The 19,956-nt window shown below is 31.5% G+C and overlaps 1 protein-coding gene across 1 annotated transcript; it reads left to right on the forward strand.

Annotated features, from left to right (window-relative positions):
- Positions 1 to 5,537: 5,537 nt before the first annotated feature.
- LOC134715230 (uncharacterized protein C15orf61 homolog) lies at positions 5,538 to 11,757 on the forward strand. The gene is made up of 4 exons (XM_063577277.1): positions 5,538 to 5,615; positions 7,204 to 7,355; positions 8,112 to 8,290; positions 10,295 to 11,757. The coding sequence occupies exons 2-4, from the start codon at positions 7,210 to 7,212 to the stop codon at positions 10,420 to 10,422; spliced, it is 453 nt and encodes a 150-aa protein (XP_063433347.1). The 5' UTR covers positions 5,538 to 5,615; positions 7,204 to 7,209; the 3' UTR covers positions 10,423 to 11,757.
- The last annotated feature ends 8,199 nt before the right edge of the window (positions 11,758 to 19,956 follow it).

A 19,956-nucleotide genomic window follows, 5' to 3' on the forward strand; every position in this document is an offset into this window, starting at 1 on the left:
AAGGAGAAAATATGCCTTAATTTGAACCCAAAAAATCGGATTGTTTGTAATGTAAAAAAAAATTTTTTTAAACAAAAAATCTTCCGAGTTACATTTAATATGATAAGTTTTGTATCTGTTTTAGTTGTTTAAACCTATACTTTATTTTTTTTAATCGCTTTGTATTAAAAAAAATAATTAAAATTACTTAGTCGTGATTGCTGAATGAGGGGACCATTGGAAGGGACGTTTTTAATCCTCTTTTGGACACTTTTTTTTTAGTCTAACACCTGGTATTTTATCAATAAGATAATGAAGGTGAATTCATCAAAAAAAATCGCGGTACCCTGGGGTGTAACACAAACTCCTTAACTAGCGCGCTTTTGAGAACTAGCTGATGGACTAAACCGGGTGTCTTTAACGTGCAAGAGATATTGCTCACCATTAACCCGCGTGCATAAATATTAAAGCCAAATATGCCATCTTTATTGACCTGACAACAGTATCATAACTATATGCATTCTTAAATCTGTTTTTAAGCTTTTGAGGTTAAGGCCGACATGTGTGTGCTTTGTGCAGAATAATACCACAAAAGATTGGATGTGAAATACCTGAACGCATAAGATGTCTGCATGTTGATTTATATTTACAAATGGTGTCCTTCTTTCGATGATAGTTTGTGATATAGAAAACCCTGTTGTAGGAATTTTTAAGTAATACACATAAATTTCTTTCGCTAAAATCTAATACCTTGTCACATACACGAGCGAATCGTACAAGTTGAGATAAATAAACACCATAAGACGGCGACATTGGAACGCCACCATCTAAAAATGGATAATTAACATTCTAATGCAAGAACGTTTGAAACGTTCATTTTGATTGGATAACGTCACTTTCTTACATGGCATCAATTGACAATTGATCCTATGGGACGTACGCGCAAGCGCAGACGGCATATGACATATTTTAAATACATGTTTAAACGTTGTTTTCTGTCAGTTTCATTAGAATGGAGATAACAATATTGTATTTTAAGCTCCGACGGCATCAATTTGGGATTTGATGGTCGCAAATACCCGTTTACTGTCTCCGCTAACGCGTCGCCAGTAAACTTAATTTGCGACCATCAAATCCCCAATTGATGCCGTCGGAGCTTAAAATACAATACAGTTATCTCCTAAATAGGAAATGAAAACTCATCCCTTTTATCACAATGTTTTGTTTTAAGCTTCCCGTTAATGGTAAAGATATCAAGATCGACGAAAGAGCAGTGTTCATTGTTAGCATTAGCTTTATTTAAAGTGAGTTCAACAAGATTTGTTTTCATGTTCATATCAATTATCAGTGATATTGTTTGCCTTAAACTGTTCAACTACTTTTGCAAGGCGAAAAAGAAAGTCGAATCGTGAAGCCAGTAAACAATCTTTTTTTAATCTGAGCATGCAAATTGAGGATTACGTTATATATTTTACATTAAATATATTTGCAGAATAAAAACATTGGTAATGAGAGTCCCAGACAATATATTAGTTGACTGTTTTCCCACTAATTCCACGTGTTTTAAGTAGTAGTTTACTCGTAGTAGCCCACAATGCATTGTAGTTTATTGAGTCAATTGGTCAGTTTTTCAAGGCCATATTGGCCTTATGTTTTGGAAATTACTATGCAAATATATTCTGACGTCAGAAAATCTAGAGTTCTCGACCTGTTAAATTAGTGGAGAATAAAGGCTTTTCCACTGGAGAAGAATCCCAATTTGAAAAATAAATGGCTTAAAATTATTCACAGTGCAGTCTCAGTAGTAAATGTGCATGAATACAAACTGAAAAACACTCATTTAAACAATTTTTTCTTGCCTAAAATAACTATATGTGCACATTTGAGGGTCTATTTATGTATCATCACTGATAAAATGGGGTCTTATCTTAAAGCAGGGTTTGACTCTTGAAAATGGGTCTGTAAATTGAAGTTTCAGTCAATTTCATTGTTTATTTTAAATTTCCCAATTTGATGAAAATGACGCATATTTTCCCAATAAAAAAGGGTAGAGGTAGTTTTGAAAAAAGCCAACAATATCACTGATTATACCTAGTTTCCGTCATTTCCTTATTGTATAAGAACAATAATCAACAATGACTTTTGACCATTGCATGTATTCAAATGTAAAGGACTGGTAGATATTCACTCCATGCTAGCTCTTTGTTTATGAAGAAATAAAGTATTAAAAATGAAACAGCTGGCCAATTTGTGTGTGACATCATGTAAAAATATCCTTCTGCCATTTTAAGTCTAAAGAATTAAAAGGTTTGAAATAAACTGGGTATAATTTTTCTCTTAGCAATAATTTATAAGAATGACATGAATTAAGAAAGTTTAAGGTGGGGAAACAACAGTTCATGTTACTCATAAACTATTGTATAGGAAAACGGTTTCTACTTATAGAATACAAGGTTATTGGTTGTAAGATGAAATTATAGGGAAATAAACAATTTCTTGGGATATACGGACACTAGTCGGTTGATTATTGTCAATTCGGATCTTTCAGTATAAAAATTGAAATATTTCTGAAACTTCACACATTGATTTCATGATTATATAGTTTCTTGGTGTCCAGTGTTTTGTTCTTACTATTTATTACAAGAGTGCACACGGTGAAATGTCTATTCAGCTTTACTATTGACAGTAATGCTGATCGAGTCAGTTTGGCCACAGACCATGTATATAGACATTGCTTTATCCAACTAAGCATAAATATATATAGTGTTGAATGTGGTATAAAGAAACACACTGTCAGAGCAAGACGCTCAATAAACGCAGTTTAAACGAAGTCCATATCTCGTGTAAAAATAGCTAGCAAAAGAAACTAAGCAAAATAGCAATGATACATAAATAAACAAATGACTACTAGCAGTTATCGACATGCTAGCACCAGACCTCAGTTATACTGATTGAAAGATTGTGTCTTCATCTTATAAAAATCAAGCATTATCCCCCCCGTTAGGGGTTAAATATCATACCCATTATAAAATATACGAGAACATAACCCGTATCATGCCAAATACTGGTTTTAGAATAGATATGTTTATTTCCAATGCGAAGACCATATGAGTGAATTAATATCAATACCAAATATGAAATCCTTAATGACTTTATAATAGTATCTTAACTATTTCTCTTCTAAATAAGGCTGTTAAAAGTTTGTGTTAGCTTTTGATGTGAATGCGACATTGTTAACGTGCTTTAAAGGATATTACAATAAAAGATTGGATGTGAATTACCCGAACGTATAAGATTTCTGCAGGTTTATATATATTTACGAATGGTGTCCTTGTACTGATGATAAAATTTAGTAAACGCTTTGACTAGTTTTATATATCAAAAACACTGGTGTAAAATTTTTTCAGTAATACAGAGATTTCTTGAATAAAAATCAAATACGTTGTTACATGTACACTAGCGAATCTAACAAGTTGAGATATATAAACACCCCCATATGATGTTGACAAGGGAACGTCACCGTCTGAAATGGATAATTAACAATAACAAATGAAAAATCATACCTTTTATGATAAATTTTGGTATTAAGCCCCAGTAGTCAACACTTCGGTGTATACATGAATATCAATATGGTGGTAATTTTTATAAATTTCCTGTTTATAAAACTTTTGATTTATAAAAAAAACTAAGGATTTTCTTATGCCAGGCATAGATTACTTTAGCGGTATTTGGCACAAATTTTAGGAATTTTAGATCCTCGATGTTCTTCAATTTTGTACTTGTTTTGGGTTTATGAATATTTTGATATGAGCGTCACTGATGAGTTTTATGTAAACGAAACGCACGTCTGGCGTACTAAATTATTATCCTGGTACCTTTGATAACTATTTACACCACTGGGTCGATGCCACTGCTTGTGGACGTTTCGTCCCCGGGGGTACCACCAGCCCAGTGGTCAACACTTCGGTGTTGACATGAATATCAATAGTGTGGTCATATTTATAAATTTCCTGTTTATAAAACTTAGATTTTTTTTAAAAACTAAGGATTTTCTTATTCCAGGCTATTTACTAAATTTTGAATCAGATATTGTTTGATGTGTCTTAGCTGATTTTTGTCATAAAGTGTAACTCATAACAATTATACAGAAACAGGTCCGCAATAAGTGGTGCACAGTTAGTCCCCATCGGAAATCCGATAACTTGACGGAATCTCCATAGCGAACAAAAATGTTCAAGGACAGTTATAGTTATAGTAGGTCCAATTCACATAGTTCTTTCGGTTTTTTTTTTAACTAAAAAAAGAGTAAGAACAAATATATTCACATTCTGACTTGTAAATGAGTACTGATTAGTGCCAATAAGAAAGCTCTCCGTCAAAGTCGCAAGGAATAAATAAAGCAGGCCGATTTATTTTCTATACATTAACTTGTACTTTCTTTTAAAATTTAAAATTGGTTTATCTTTGACTCTGCCCTATGACTTTCCTGATATAGCTCGCTCACTGAGCAATCAATTTTATTCAAAAAGCAACGCTATGGTTGAGACAAATTCAACAAAGATCACTCAACTTGCTATAACGAAACTGCCGCATGTGGAGCAGGATCTGCTTACCCTTCCGGAGCACCTGAGATCACCCCTAGTTTTTGGTGGGGTTCGTGTTGTTTATTCTTTAGTTTTCTGTGTTGTGTCATGTGTACTATTGTTTTTCTGTTTGTCTTTTTCATTTTTAGCCATGGCGTTGTCAGTTTGTTTTAGATTTACTATCCCTTTGGTATCTTTCGTCCCTCTTCTTTTACAATTGATATGTAACTTCTTTTTTGTCATCCAAATAGATTAGTACATAATTTTTTTTAAATATTGTTGAAGTTTACAAGCATTTTTTGTTTCGGTTTCCATAATTCAACACTTCAGCCAAATTCTTTCATCAAATTTTAATTTTAAACGTGATCTGTAACTTCCTAACCGTTCTAATGAATTTCGAGATGAGTATAAAAAGAGCGGGAACTAGTACTTTTCCAATTTCCATTGTCGGAGGACCACAACCTCATCTTATTTAAAAAGCAGACATTTATACAAAGATACACGTACAATATGAATTTACACCATAAAAGTTAAACTGAACTTGAAAAGTTGAATTAGTGTACGTTTGTTAAATTTTCGCTTCTGCATATGTTAAAACTTTCCTGATGTTGTCTTTTTATGTCGCAATCGTCATTTCAAATTATTACAAACCATATTTGATAAATCAATAAATTGTAATGAATCTATAAAATGCACTAAAAATTTATGAAACATTATATTTCTTCATATACTTTTATATTGAGCGCACAAACAAATCATTGTGTGCAAACAAAACAATATATTATGCATAGGTCCATAACAGAGATCCATATAGTCATGACATTTGGGTTTTATTTTAATAAAAATTGCTGGTCCACTCGTGTCTTCTCCGGTACGCGTTCTGTATCTGTATCTGTATCTGTCTAACTTCTGCCAATAAAGGCACACCTCCACTTATTGGGAGTAATAATATGGTTATCCTCCACCAAGTTCAGGTTTTTAGAGTGTTCCAATTTTAATTGGTTAGCTCCCTTTGCAGACGATATTTTTGTTCCCAGGAAAACACAGTTCGATGTATAAAACTTTATCTATATTACTTTTTTAAAATTATCGATAGATATTTTCTCAAATTTACCAGTCGACTTACATATATTCCGTTAAACAGCAACTATGATACGAGACACTGTGCAGTGTGGTAACTTGAAAAAATGTCAAAACTCAAACATTTTGCACCTATCTGATAAATTATCTGCTATCAACATTATTTATGGCAATGTCAATGTATCCCAAATCTGAAATGTTATTTTTCCAAATACTGATGAAATCTTGAAACTTATTTTTTCGTTTTGGCATTAAGTTTTACCATTGTCTGATAAGTTTAAACATATTTATATATAGCCTGATATAGTGGATTGGGAAACAAGTTTTACAACTTAATTATATTAATCCCTTTCCACTTTGAGGGTGCAAGTGCTGCCTTTGTAGCGGCATTGTCTGTATTGTGACATCACAAAATGGGTTTCTGTTCTACAGAATTTGTCACTTTAATTTTATTTTAAGTATACATGTATATATATAAACTGAAAAAAATATAGTGGTATTTTATACCCCATGATAGTAGAGCGGCATTATGTTTTCTGGTTTGTGGTTCATTCGTTTGTTCGTTCGTTCGTCCATCTGTCCTGCTTCAGGTTAAAGAGTTTGGTCAAGGTAGTTTTTTATGAAGTTTCCAATCAACTTGAAACTTAGTACACATGTTCCCTGTGTAATGGTCTTTCTAATTTTAAATTCCAAATTAGAAATTTAGCACAATTTCATGATCCACTGAACATAGAAAATTATAGTGCGAGTGGGGCATCCTTGTTCTTGGGACACATTCTTGTTATCACTGTAATTAAAGTGACTGTTCTTATACCAAATTGTTATGAAACTTGTACACAAAAAGACACAATGCTAGTTTCTACTAAACTAGTTGGTATTTTGGTGTTGTAATTTTACTGTGTTCTAAAGTAATGCACCTTTTCAAATGGAAAAAAATCGCTTAAATTTTTGTTTCTATTCTCTAACCATGCTAACTTAAGTATGTCCCCACCAAATGTGATGAAACATATAGACAATGCTTGTTACAACAAAACTCAAATCAAGTATACAAATTAAGGGAGCATCACTTTTACTGTTCTTGAGTTATGTCCCTTTATAATGTTGTATACAAGCGCAAAGCGCAGACATCATTCGTGTCCAATGGTGACATTCTGCATTTTTTTGCTCTTTTTATAAAAATAATCAATGTGCCACCAAAGCATTAAAAAAAGTATGAAAATATCACCATGGTCACTGATAAAGTAAAATAATTGAATAAGTATGTGAAGTTATAGAAAGTACAGTATGTATGATGAGCCGAGTCATCCAGTAACTAAGTTAAAATATTGACATAAGCTCATGAGATGGTCTTTATCCATGAAATTATACATAAATTGATGCTTACTAATTTTATAACTCAACTGGAATGCTTTTCTCACTTTTGCTGTACTAGCTTAAGCCATAAAATCAATAACAATAATCTATAAATCCACAAAAAATGTTGCCCATGAAAAAATTAAATTCACAGATATTAAGAATAAAACAAAACTTTATTTTAATTTTCTTTTTTGATTTATTTCAGATTTTAATGCTAAATGGAATTAATGCAGGGATAAGAAACTTAATTTTGGTTGTCTACAAACGTTCCACAAAACCAAGAAGTTCTGATGTTTTGACCTGTCACCTAAGACAAAGAAATACCCCTTACTGGACATCCTTTGTTATTTACAAAAGGTAGTATAAATAAGTTCAGACTTTATTGAAATGTTTTCAATAATGTGACTTGGTGACTATTCCAATAACAAGAACTCACATTCTGATCAGCAATATCAGCTAGTATGCAGCTTTTCCAAAAATCCCCAAAAAAATCACATTTTTGTACATTCTTCAAAATTTGCAATACAATGTAATAAAAAATAATTTTTGAAATTTGAAATTTATAAGTATATATATGTTGTATGATGTATGGATCATGTACAATGTATGTATAGATGCGGAAATATGTATCCAATTACTGTACATTACAGTTTTTAATAGGCTTTTAACCCAAAATGTATTTTCTTATATTAAAAAAGAACACCTAAAGTTGAGTCTATATCAAAAAGAAAAATCACAAAAATACTGAACTCAAAGGAAAATTTAAAAAAGGAAAGTCTGTAATAAAGTTGCAAAAGCAAAATTTAAAACACATCAAACGAATGGACAACAACTGTCATATATAATATTCCTGACTCGGTACAGGCATTTTTTGATGTAGAAAATGTTGGACTAAACCAGGTTTTATAGCTAAACCTCTTACTTGTATAACAGTAGTGTAAAATTATGGTACAAATGTACTTGTTTGAAGTTCAAATAAATTCATGATGGTGAAATATCCTGTTTCTACCATAGCTAGTATAGGTCAGTCTGTTTGAATCTGCAAGTATACATGTATGTTTATCTTATAAAAACAACTCCCATGATTATATATAAGAATTTGTTTGATTTTAGAGATGTTATAAATGACAAGTTTGGAAAGTCTCACTTTAACTGGTGTGTAGATGGAGCTAACTACCATGTTTTGAGAACTGGCTGTTACCCATTTATCAAGTTCCATTGTACCAAAAGACCTTATCAAGATCTGTACTCAGAAGATCAGTTTTTCACAGTCTTGAAAATCATAAATCTAGGTAAGTGTTCTCTCCCTTTATTGACTGGGAAATGTTTCTGAAATTCGAAGGGAACAATTCACCACTTAGATACTTATATTTTAAAATTATTGAACAAGTAATTGATAGCTGCATGTAATTTTTCTGAGACAAATCTATCAAAAAAAATGAAAACAACATGTCATAAATTATATGCGTCAGAAGTGCTTTACCAATTAACATTCATCAGGAACACTCAAGACAAATATTTGAAAGCCAAATTTTATAAGAACTAAAACAGTTAAAGATTTTAATGACCAAAAAGAACCCTAAGAAATAACCACCAAAAAGAACCCTATAACCACCAAAAAGAACCCTAAGAAATAACAACATCTATCTTTGGACTTTGATTGAGGGAGTTGAAACTTTTGTTTCTTAATAATCTAAAATTTATAAACAGACAATTTTAGAAAGAATTGTTATAAATCATGTCAGTACCAATTCAAAGTACTGCCTACTGATCTAATCATACCTTCAGTAACTGAAAGTCCACCATAAAGAATGAAAACAACTTGTTATAAATTTTACTCAGCCTAAGGACTGTTCTTGATTTACTTTCATCTGTAACGCTTAATGCCAAATATTTGAAATCCATGCCAAGGATGTGTAACAACCCAGAAGAACCTAAAAATAAATAGCCAATTCCATCTAAGCTCAACTTGTTTTCTGCTCGTTGTTCGGGTTGTTGTCTCTTTAACACATTCCCCATAAATTTCCATTCTCAGTTTTATTAGCCTAGGGAGTTGAAGCCTTATAATTCAGTGTCTTTATATTTTAATTTTTTTTTAATTTAATAACTTCCAACCATCTTAATAAGTTATTGTCCAGATATTTCAATTTGTATAAAAACAAAGTCTTGACTGTTTCAGAGCACAGAAATCATTAATTTCAATGTAGGACTTTAGATAAAATTACTACACAAAAAAGATTTAAGGTAGTATGATTGGAAATATGTCAAGTTTTGAGAGCAATAAATAAAATTAAAATATGTTTTCATATTGATAAGGTGAAAAATTACTAGGGAAAAAATATTTTTATATAAACTATCATATTAGCTGAGCATCATGATATTATTCAATGGCAGAAAGCAATTTGATATTTGAGAATTTTTCACAATTTACCCAAATAAAATTTAATCTTAACAGGCTGTCTATTAAGTGGAGTGTCTATTGAAACATTGATTGCAACAGTCAAGAAAATAAATTAAACAAGTTATCAGAGAAAAAAGCAGAGATTATGTCATTATACAAATCATGCATAAGTTATTTCCCCTTGCTGAATATTAAGTTTTATAACATAATGGAAAAATCTACATCACTAAATGTATTCATGCACTTGACCAAACCAAATGCAAAAGAATAGTACATTTATCAATGTTCTTCATCTCAAAGTCACTTTGAGATTTTGATAAAATTAAAATGAAAATGTTTGTTTTTGAAGTTTCCTGTTTAGAAATTGTTTTGTATGAAAGATTGTCTCCCTTTTTATCTTTCCTGTGATCATTACTATAAATAAGCTAAGTCTTATCAACCCACATCACATCCCTTGCATTATCTTTCATGATAACTGCTTTAAGTTTTTTGGCCTTTTATAGTGAAAATATCACCATAGATTTAATTGAAAATACTGATTGATAGTACCTATACATAAAGAGGATAAAAGTAATTAAGAAATATATTTGACACAACAAAAGACCACCTCAATCATCACCATCCATCACAACCCAAAGATGCACACAAATAAAAAAAACATTGAATGTTGCAGTAGTATTGTTCTTTCTCAACGTAATCATTTTGTACAAATTACCAAAAAACATTCTGACTTGAACAGTGCTGAATGAAAAATGACAAAAAAAATCTTTAGGGTAAGCTATTATTAAAACTAAAAATTAGGGTAGGAAGGGTAACTGGAACCACACATATATTTATATTTGGCCTAACTGTTATATCACTCAAGTTATTTACATTTGCAATGTTTTTATTGAAGGTGTACCAACACTGACATATGGCTTTGCATCATGGATGTTTAGAAGATTTGAAGAAGATGTTAAAACTCCAAAAGGAGTTGTCAAAGTTTACTTTATGAACAAAGAAGATCCATATTCCGTTAGCTAGATTGTCAGAAACAGAACTTATTTGGTGCAGAGAATTGGCCCCAGTCTAGCTATTCTATTAAAGTGCATAGTATAATTTTTAATCCAGTTTTAAAAGGGGAACAATGGTAGCTTATACATATCAGTTGAGTCTGTTTTCTATAGTTGTGTTATTGGTTATTGCCTTTCTGGTTGTGTTGACTTTAATAAACTGGATAAAGAGGCTTTTACTGTGGTTAGCAGGAAATGCAGAAAAGAAAGTGAGACCAAAGGTGAAAGAAGAAGAAACAAAACCTATTATTGCTCAAAATGATGATAAAGTGGAGGATGTTGTAAATAATGAAATTCCAGATTTAGATCAAAAGAAGGGACTATAAGGTTGTGAATATATATATACAAACCAGCGGGATGTTACCATAGATAATGGGAAGTTGTGTATTTTCAGGGTTATCAATTATTTAATGTGTGATAAAATATTGTATTTTTGTATTGAATATTTTTCAAATACTAATGTCTTTTTGAAAAATAAACACCCCACAAACTTTAACTAATCAACAGTATTTATTTTTCTTGACAGATATTCTGCAGATTGATATCATGAGAAGCCAAGCAACTATATTAATGTTAAGGGAGCTCGCTTCTCAGTTTCAATGTAATTAAAACTTTTCAAAACACTAGTTTTTATTGATAAGAAATTAATAAAGGAATCCAAAAAGCAAAAAAAATATATAGGTCACCGTGCTTGTTTTCAAGTTATGAGCAATTGAGATTTTGGCGGGAAAATATTCTCTCTTGTCTTTTCATAGCTTTATCAATTACAAGTTAAAGTTCTCAAAAACTGTTAAAAAGTAATTAGAATTTTATAAGACTTTTACAGGTGGCTTATCTTTATACATTTTAATGAATTTTAAAAAGAAAAATGGGGGTCACAGGGCAAATTTTTTCAAGGCATTTAAATGGATAAAACCAGAGGATTCTGAAAATCTGACAAAAAATCCAAAACATGATAAGCCAGCTTCCTTAAAACACATTATGACATACAATTAAAATATATGCATAAAACTTATATGGAGACACTTTTAGAAAATCCTTCAACCTAACAGAATAAAATTATATTTAAATAGTTATTTAAGATTGTGCCTACCAGTACAGTTCATGCATTATAATTATTATATGCAATCTTATAAAAAATGCACTAAATATTTGTTTGTTTAAGGAAACATATTTGAGGGATATAATACATGTTTAACATAACATAGGTGACTTTTTAACATTAATATTGGTGCTGTATTATCATTATGTGAATTACATGTAGATTAGCCTTACACATCTTGTTTCTGTGAAAATAAAATTTTTAAGAGGGTTAAAAATGTAGTTTTTGTTTTCCCTTGAGAAAGTAGCTAAGGTGAAACTTGGCATGGTGTTTCTGGCAGTGGAGGCACATGGTATCTTATCAATAATGTGTCAAAATTCTGGACTAGGTGAGTTAGAGGGGAATCTGTAATGAAAAGATAATAATATTTTATTCACAGACAGTTTTATATAGATTAGACTGTTGATTTTTCTGATTGAATGGTTTTACACTCCTAATTTTGGGACCCTTTATATAGCTTGTTGTTCGGTGTGAGCCATTTTGAAGGCTCTGTGTTGAAGGCCCTACATTGACCTACAATGTATAATGGTTTACTTTTAAAAATTGTTATTTGGATGGAGAGTTGTCTCATTGGCACTCATACCACATCTTCATATATCTAGTTGATTTGTCTACCTGCACACAAAATTTAGACATAGAATTAATTTTTTTTTTCACCTACATGTAGTGTCACTGTGTACTTTTGGTCTCACAGTTTTAAAGTTGACAAGAAACCTAGATTTGGGCATACTGTTCCAAGGATTGGTAATGTCAACAATATACTTAGTTGATGTCATTTTCTAGGAACCACATGTAGTTCAATGATATTTGATATGCAGTTGCACATTTGTAGATATGTATGAGCATTGGTGCATCTAATTTCAATGAAGATTATTTGGTCTGGTCCTCTCAGCTATAGTCTATTGACCTTGAAGCTTTTGCTTTGTTTCAATGTTAAAATTTGTGATAAGGCAAGTTTTACGGAAACCTATGTTGTTAATTCAAAGATATTTAGTTTTATTTGCATGGATTCATCTTATATCCAAGTAGATTATTTTGCCACACCCCGTCCTTTATGGTTCCATTGGAATTGAAACTTTTGCATAGTTTACATGATAAAATTGGAGAGTCAGTCAGTTAAATAGAAACAATTTTAAGTTATTGATATTTGGTATGCAACTGTATAATGGCATATCTCATTTTCATGTATGATATTTGGACCTGCATCTTCAGTCATGGGTCTTTGAATTTATAAAAATAAGTAGATGTTGTATTATTTTAAATGAGAACTATCCACTAAAGTTCTATTGATTGCATTTATTGGTGGTCAACCGAATGGCCTTCAATAAAACCCATACCCTATAGTTTGCTATAAAAAGCTCTGAAATGAAAAATATGAATGTTTTCCATAGTTTACATGTAAAAGTATTGTCAATTTATAATTTCTACATTTGCATTGTACATGTATGTATTATTCAACTTACATACAGACAAGACATACCCTGAACTCTGCATCACCAGTTTATTAATTCAAATTCAACATGCTTTAAATTCAAGTGCAAATATGAAGTTTTCCAATCACATTTTAACATCCAAAAATTTATCGTAAGGACAAAAACCTGAGGGAAAGTGCAGACATATATATGTAGTTAACTAGGTATTAAAAACTGGTTGAACAGCATAAAAATATGAAAAATGAGTTATCACAGATATGTAGCATTTAAATTTCTTGAGATACACACAATGAAAAAAAAAAACAGTCTGTCGACTTATAGAATGCATATGGCTATTCCAGGAAAAAATATATGCTAGGTTTTGACGCCACACCATGTGACATGATCATTTTCTTTGGGTTGATTGATTGTTGGATGCTTAATATACAGTGGCAAATATTTCATGCATGTTCATGAAGAGATTTTTTCTTCAGGCAAAACGGTTGTGGACAAACATAGTTCTGTTACAAATGAAAATAAAAACTTGTGAGTTGTGTGGTATTCAGTGTAAGTACATATATACTGCAGATAATTATTGTCATGATTATGATTTTCTTTCGTTTTTTTCATGAATGAAGTATTCTTGAAGTTTGTTTTTAATTTATTGTTATAAATATATAAGGCATGCAGGGTAGATGGTTTTACACATTATACAAGGTGATAGTACATATTGTGAGGATGTTCATTATCAGACATTGATAAAGATTTTCTTAAATTAAAATTTTCCACATAAAAATTTGCTAAATGTTGATCACCAGCCCAGTAGTCAGCACTTCGGTGTTGACATGAATATCAATTATATGGTCATTTTTATAAATTTTCTGTTTATAAAACTTTGAATTTTTCGAAAAACTAAGGATTTTCTTACCCCAGGAGTAGATTACCTTAGCCGTATTTGGCACAACTTTTTGGAATTTTGGGTCCTCAATGCTCTTCAACTTTGCATTTATTTGGCTTTTTAACTATTTTGATCTGAGCGTCACTGATGAGTCTTATGTAGACGAAACGCGCGTCTGGCGTATAAAATTATAATCCTGGTACTTTTGATAACTATTGAACTCTATAAATTTTATTAACCCTCTGACATTTAGATTTGTCCATATAAATAGTTATGAAGTTTGAAAGATGCAACAAATCATTAATTGTCCTATGCCTCATGCAATAAGTCATAACTATGACAGGGACATCTAATGTGTCTTAAAAGGAACAAACACTTCAAGATGTACTAAGACAAGTAGCTGAGACATCTCTGTTCGTTATTTCCGTTTTAACTATGCTGATGTAGTATGGACATCATCTTTTTTTTAGTTTCACTTTAAATTGTGATTTGTCAAAAGTTGGGCTCTTAGATTTTTCTTTAGGCAGAGTCCATAGGCTGAATTGTCTAGCCAGCATTACTGACCATTGATTGTATAATGAAAGTCTTGAATTTAAGGTATATAAAGAGGTTTTACTACAAGTATCAGTTCAAGTTTTAAATATCCATGACAATGAGGTTTAGGTCAGATAAAGGCTTTTTAACGACTACTTACACCTTACAATTATTTCATACACCAAATATAGTCGACCTCAATTGATAATGGTAATTGAAAAAAACACCAAAACACAAAAACTTGAAATTGACATATGACTCATGAAATTGAGGTCAAGGTCAGATTATACCTGCCAAACAGACATGAACACCTTACAATTATGCACACACTAAATATACATTTGACTTACTGCATATTGTATTTGAAAAATCGCTAGAACAAATCACAAGAATTTAACACTGACTGATGAACCATGAATATAGTATGGTATTAAAGATGATACCTATCAGACAGATATGTATATCTCACAATCATTCCATACTACAAATATAATTGAATTACAGTAACTTCTTATATAAAGAGTATTTAAAAAAAGGAACAAAACACAAAAACTCAACATTGACCAATGAACCACGAAAACAAGTTCAAGGTCAGATGAAAACTGCCAGACTTATAATAAATATGTACCCCTGTCTATCATTCCATACGACAAATAGCGTTTAACTACTTCTTATATATGTATAATATTTGAAAAAACGAAAAAAAAACAACAACTTAACATTGACCAATGAACAATGTAAGCGAGGTCAAGTTCAGATGAAACCTGCCAGACTGAAATGTACCCCTCACTATCATTCCATACGCCAAATATTATTGAAGTATGTAAGTAGTATTTGAAAAAAAACGGAACAAAACACTTTAAAATAACTTTAACATTGACCAATGAACCATGAAAACGAGGTCAAGGTCAGCTGATACCTGCCAGACTGATATATATGTTTTCCTCACTATCATTCCAAACATTGTTTTACTACTTCTTGCATGAATAGTATTTGTGCAAACCGGAACAAAACACAAAAACTTATTATTACATTGACCAATGAACAATGAAAACTGTGACGAGGTCAAGGTAAGATGAAACCTGCCAGACTGATATGTAACCTCACTGTCATACCTAATAAAGTAAATATATTTGTGAAAAACGGAACAAGACGCAAAAACTTATTCATAACATTGACCAATGCACAATCGTCGGAAACTGACGAGGTCAAGGTCAGATGAAACTTGACAGACTGATAAGTTTTCCTCAGTATCATTACAAATATTGTTTGACTACTTCTTATATAAATAGTATTAGTGAAAAACGGAACAAAACACAAAAAAATATCCATAAAATTGACCAATGAACAATGAAAACGAGGTCATGGTCAGATGAAACGGCCTGCAAGACTGATATATTTCCCTCACTTTCGTTCAAAATATTGTTTAACCACTCCTTATATAAATAGTATTTGTGAAAAAAAACCTGAACAAAACACAAAAGCTTATTAATAACATTGACCAATGAACAATGAAAAGGAGGTCAAGGTCAGATGCCAGACTGATATGTTTCCCTCACTATCATTCAAAACATTGTTCAACTACTCTTATATAAATAGTATTTGTGAAAAATGGAACAAAACACAAAAACTTATTAATAACATTGACCAATGAACAATGAAAACGAGCCCAAGATCAGATGGAACCTGACAGACCTATATTTACCCCTCACTATCATTTCATACTCCAAATATTGTTTAACTACTTCTTATATAAATAGTATTTGAAAAACGTGCAAAACACAAAAACTTAAACACATGTTAAAATTGACCAATGAACCATGAAAACGAGGTCAAGGTCAGATGAAACATGCCAGACTGATATGCACTCCTTACCAACCATTTCATACGCCAAATATTGTTTAACTACTTCTTATATATACTAGTAAATAGTATTTGACTGAAACGGAACAAAAGCACACTTGAAAACATATAACTGTTACATTGAACAATGAACCGAATAAGGAAATATAAACCGAACAAGGAAAAGGAAATGGAATAAGGAAATAAAATCCGAATTAGGAAATAGAAACGGAATATTAAAGGAAAAGGAAACGGAATAAGGAAATAAAAATAGAATAAGGAAATAGAAACCGAATAAGGAAATAGAAACCGAATAAGGAAATGAAAATCAAATAAATTAACAGAAACCGAACAAGGAAATGAAAATCGAATAAGGAAATAGAAAGCGAATTAGGAAACGAAATAAAAAAATGGGGGGGGGGGGGGGGGGGGGATTTTGACTGAGGTAAAAAAAAAAATTTTTGATGAAATAAACCTTTTGTGAAAAAAATATTATGCAGTTTGAACTCCAAATGTATGTATCTGTTCATATATTGTGTAAGCCATAGAAAATGATAAACAAAATAGACAATGACAGCCGGCGGCTTAAAGCCTTTGACTGACAAGACAGTTCCCTTTCAATTAGTGCTCACTATTCTGCCGACTTTGGTAGCATAAAACGTGCACAGTATAAAATTATTTAAACAGACGAAGTAGTCACTGGAACTTTTAAAGTTTAAGAAATATACCATGTGTATATTTTTTTATTGTGTGTGTAAAGGGGGGGAGGTTCTCATACTATTGAAGACTTTGAATTGGATTTACTTTTATAAAATGACTTTATTACAGATAGGTCGATTTATTTGTTTTCACTGAGACTATAGTAGTTTCAGGTTTTTAATTTATTATATTAAGGGGGGCAAGGGGGGCCCAATAACAGCAAAATAGCAAATTGATTTGGCTTATAACAGATAACAAGGAATTAAAATGGAAAACAGATAACAGTATAAATGAAATATTAAAATAAGTCGGATCCTTGACAAATCCAGTATTTATTACGAGTATAAATAATCCTTTGTAATGAATTCCATTTTCTATGAACATGGTTTTTAGAATTATGTATCTAGATATGTATTCTATACTATTAAACGAGAAGACCTCATTTTGGGTGTCGCTTCTCTTCTTTCCACAATAAATTAATCTTCATGCCTCTGTGTCCTATATGTACAGTGCATAATCGCATTTGTCATCCATTCATATGATTATCAAAATTGAGTTATTTTTGGAGAAAAACGAGAAAAAAGGCGTCCGGATATGTTTCCGTCATTGGACGAAATTTTAAGTCAGATTAGACTTCCGGTTTGCGTTTTCTGTATACTTTTAACATACATATACTACGAATAAAGTGTATTTTTTTGTCTGATATCCGTCTTTGGACGAAATTTTAATTCAGATTAGACCTCCGGCTTGCGTTTATTGTATACTTTGAAACAAATACATATACTAGGAATAAAGCGTATTTTCTGTCTGATACCATTTTCAAGTTTACTATCATCGGCGGTCACAGAGTTTATTAAATAGAGAGTGTCTGTATAATATATCAATGACCGCCGTGGATCGATTATTAAACCGAAAATTGAATTTAAAAGAAAATACACTTTATTTATAGTAATAAATGAAGCAGGACCTTTTCGGGACGTCAGGAACGGGTGTTTTTAAGATCGAAATTTCAGGATTGGCCATTTCGGGATCCGGGATTTCTTTTTCCGAATTTCAGGATGTCGAGATATTTAATTTATATTATATTCGGAACCTCGGGATTTCCTGTTCTTAAGACTGGGATATCGGGATCAGGACCCCTCCCGGTGCGATCCCCCCTTTAATGAATGTTCATAATATACAGATAAGCGCTAAAATAATGACCGCCGTGGATCGATTATTTAACTGAGAATTGAATTTAAAAGAAAATACACTCTATTTATAGTAATAAATGAAGCAGGACCTTTTCGGGACGTCGGGAACGGGTGTTTTTAAGATCGAAATTTCAGGATTTACCATTTCGGGATATGGGATTTCTTTTTTTCGAATTTCAGGATGTCGAGATATTTAATTTATATTAAATTCGGAACCTCGGGATTTCCTGTTCTTAAGACCGGGATATCGGGTTCAGGACCCCTCCCGGTGCGATCCCCCCTTTTATGAATGTTCATAATATTGAGATAAGCGCTTAAATTATCCATGTGTCATTAAAATTAATAGAGAACTAACCAAAAAAAAAAAAGGATTTCTTTTGTGGAAAAAGGAGGAGCCGGGCTAGAAAAACAATTATCCTGTCCCAAATTACCTATGACTTTTGATACCTTTTCTGAAATTCTCCAGCATTAAGTTTTTTTTACAAAAAAAGAAGATGAGGTATGAATGCCAATGAGACAGCACTCCATAAGAGACCAAAATGACACCGAAATTAACATTTACGGGGGCTCCTGGGTATAAATTTTTTTTTTCTTATATAGGATTTCTCTATATTTTTCTATACATGCACTTTATCATATACTTAAAAGAAAAATGAAATAAAAAGATGGGGTCACCGTTCATTTAAGCTCACAATCTGCCTCTGGAAGAAGCATACATTTTTGTTAATGTCCTTTTTTTTCTGTTGACCTAATAGGAGAAATAGATGTAATATCGAAATAAAAAAATAACCTAATTACAGAAATCGCTTAAATTTTACAATAACTTAGTTTATGTACAGCTCATTTGAAAACATTAATAAAAAATATAGGTCACCGATGAGTTAAAAAAGATATTTCAAATTTAATGCCAAAAAATGGCATTTTTGCACCAAAGGGAGATAATTTGGAGCTTTTTCAATGATATAAACATTTAAAAAGTCATCTGGGGCCAAACCGAATCAATTTTATGGGTTGATTTTTCTACCATATCATAAAGTAATAACTAATAGTGTAACAAATAAAACTTGTAATGAAAAAATAAAGGTTTAATTTTTTGCTGTAATTTTTGTACCCAGGAGCCACCTTAAAGGTCGCCTTACGGCCTTCACCAATGTGCAAAGCCGATACTGCATAGTCTGATATAAAAGGACCCGAAATGACAATGTAAAAAAACCCAAATGAGAATACTAACAGCCTTATTTATTTACAAAAAATGAACGAAAAACAAATATGAAACACATAAACAAACGACAACCACTGAATTTACAGGCTCCTGACTTGAATGATCATAATATACTACATGTATGTTCATAATGAAATTAATAGAAAACAAAAAAAAGGGGAATTTTGGAAATAAAGAAGGAGGGTTAAAAAAAACATTTTCCTGTCCCCAAGTACCTATTACTTCTGATACTTTTCCTGAAATTCACAAGTCAATAAATCTTTTACAAAATTCTTCCTACAACACTTTCCATACTTTCAACCACGCTCTAAATGCCCGCGAGTTCGCGGGTGTGTTCTAGTTTGGTTTATTCTTGTTCGTTCGTCGTCAACATGTCCGACATAAAATCAAATACTCTTTAACCAATTTACATAAAACTTAAGGACATTGATGTATCTCTTGACGTGAGCTCCCTATCGTTTTTTTTTTAATAAATTTTAGATTTTACGTTTCCGAGTTGAGGGGTTTTATTAATTAAAAAGCGGGGATTGGACATAAACATAAAAGTTTTAGCAGTTCTCATGAAACTTTACTGACTTATTTATATCTATTGTTATAAGCGCC

Source organism: Mytilus trossulus, chromosome 4 (assembly GCF_036588685.1).
Source record: "Mytilus trossulus isolate FHL-02 chromosome 4, PNRI_Mtr1.1.1.hap1, whole genome shotgun sequence".
Taxonomy (NCBI): Eukaryota; Metazoa; Mollusca; class Bivalvia; order Mytilida; family Mytilidae; genus Mytilus; species Mytilus trossulus.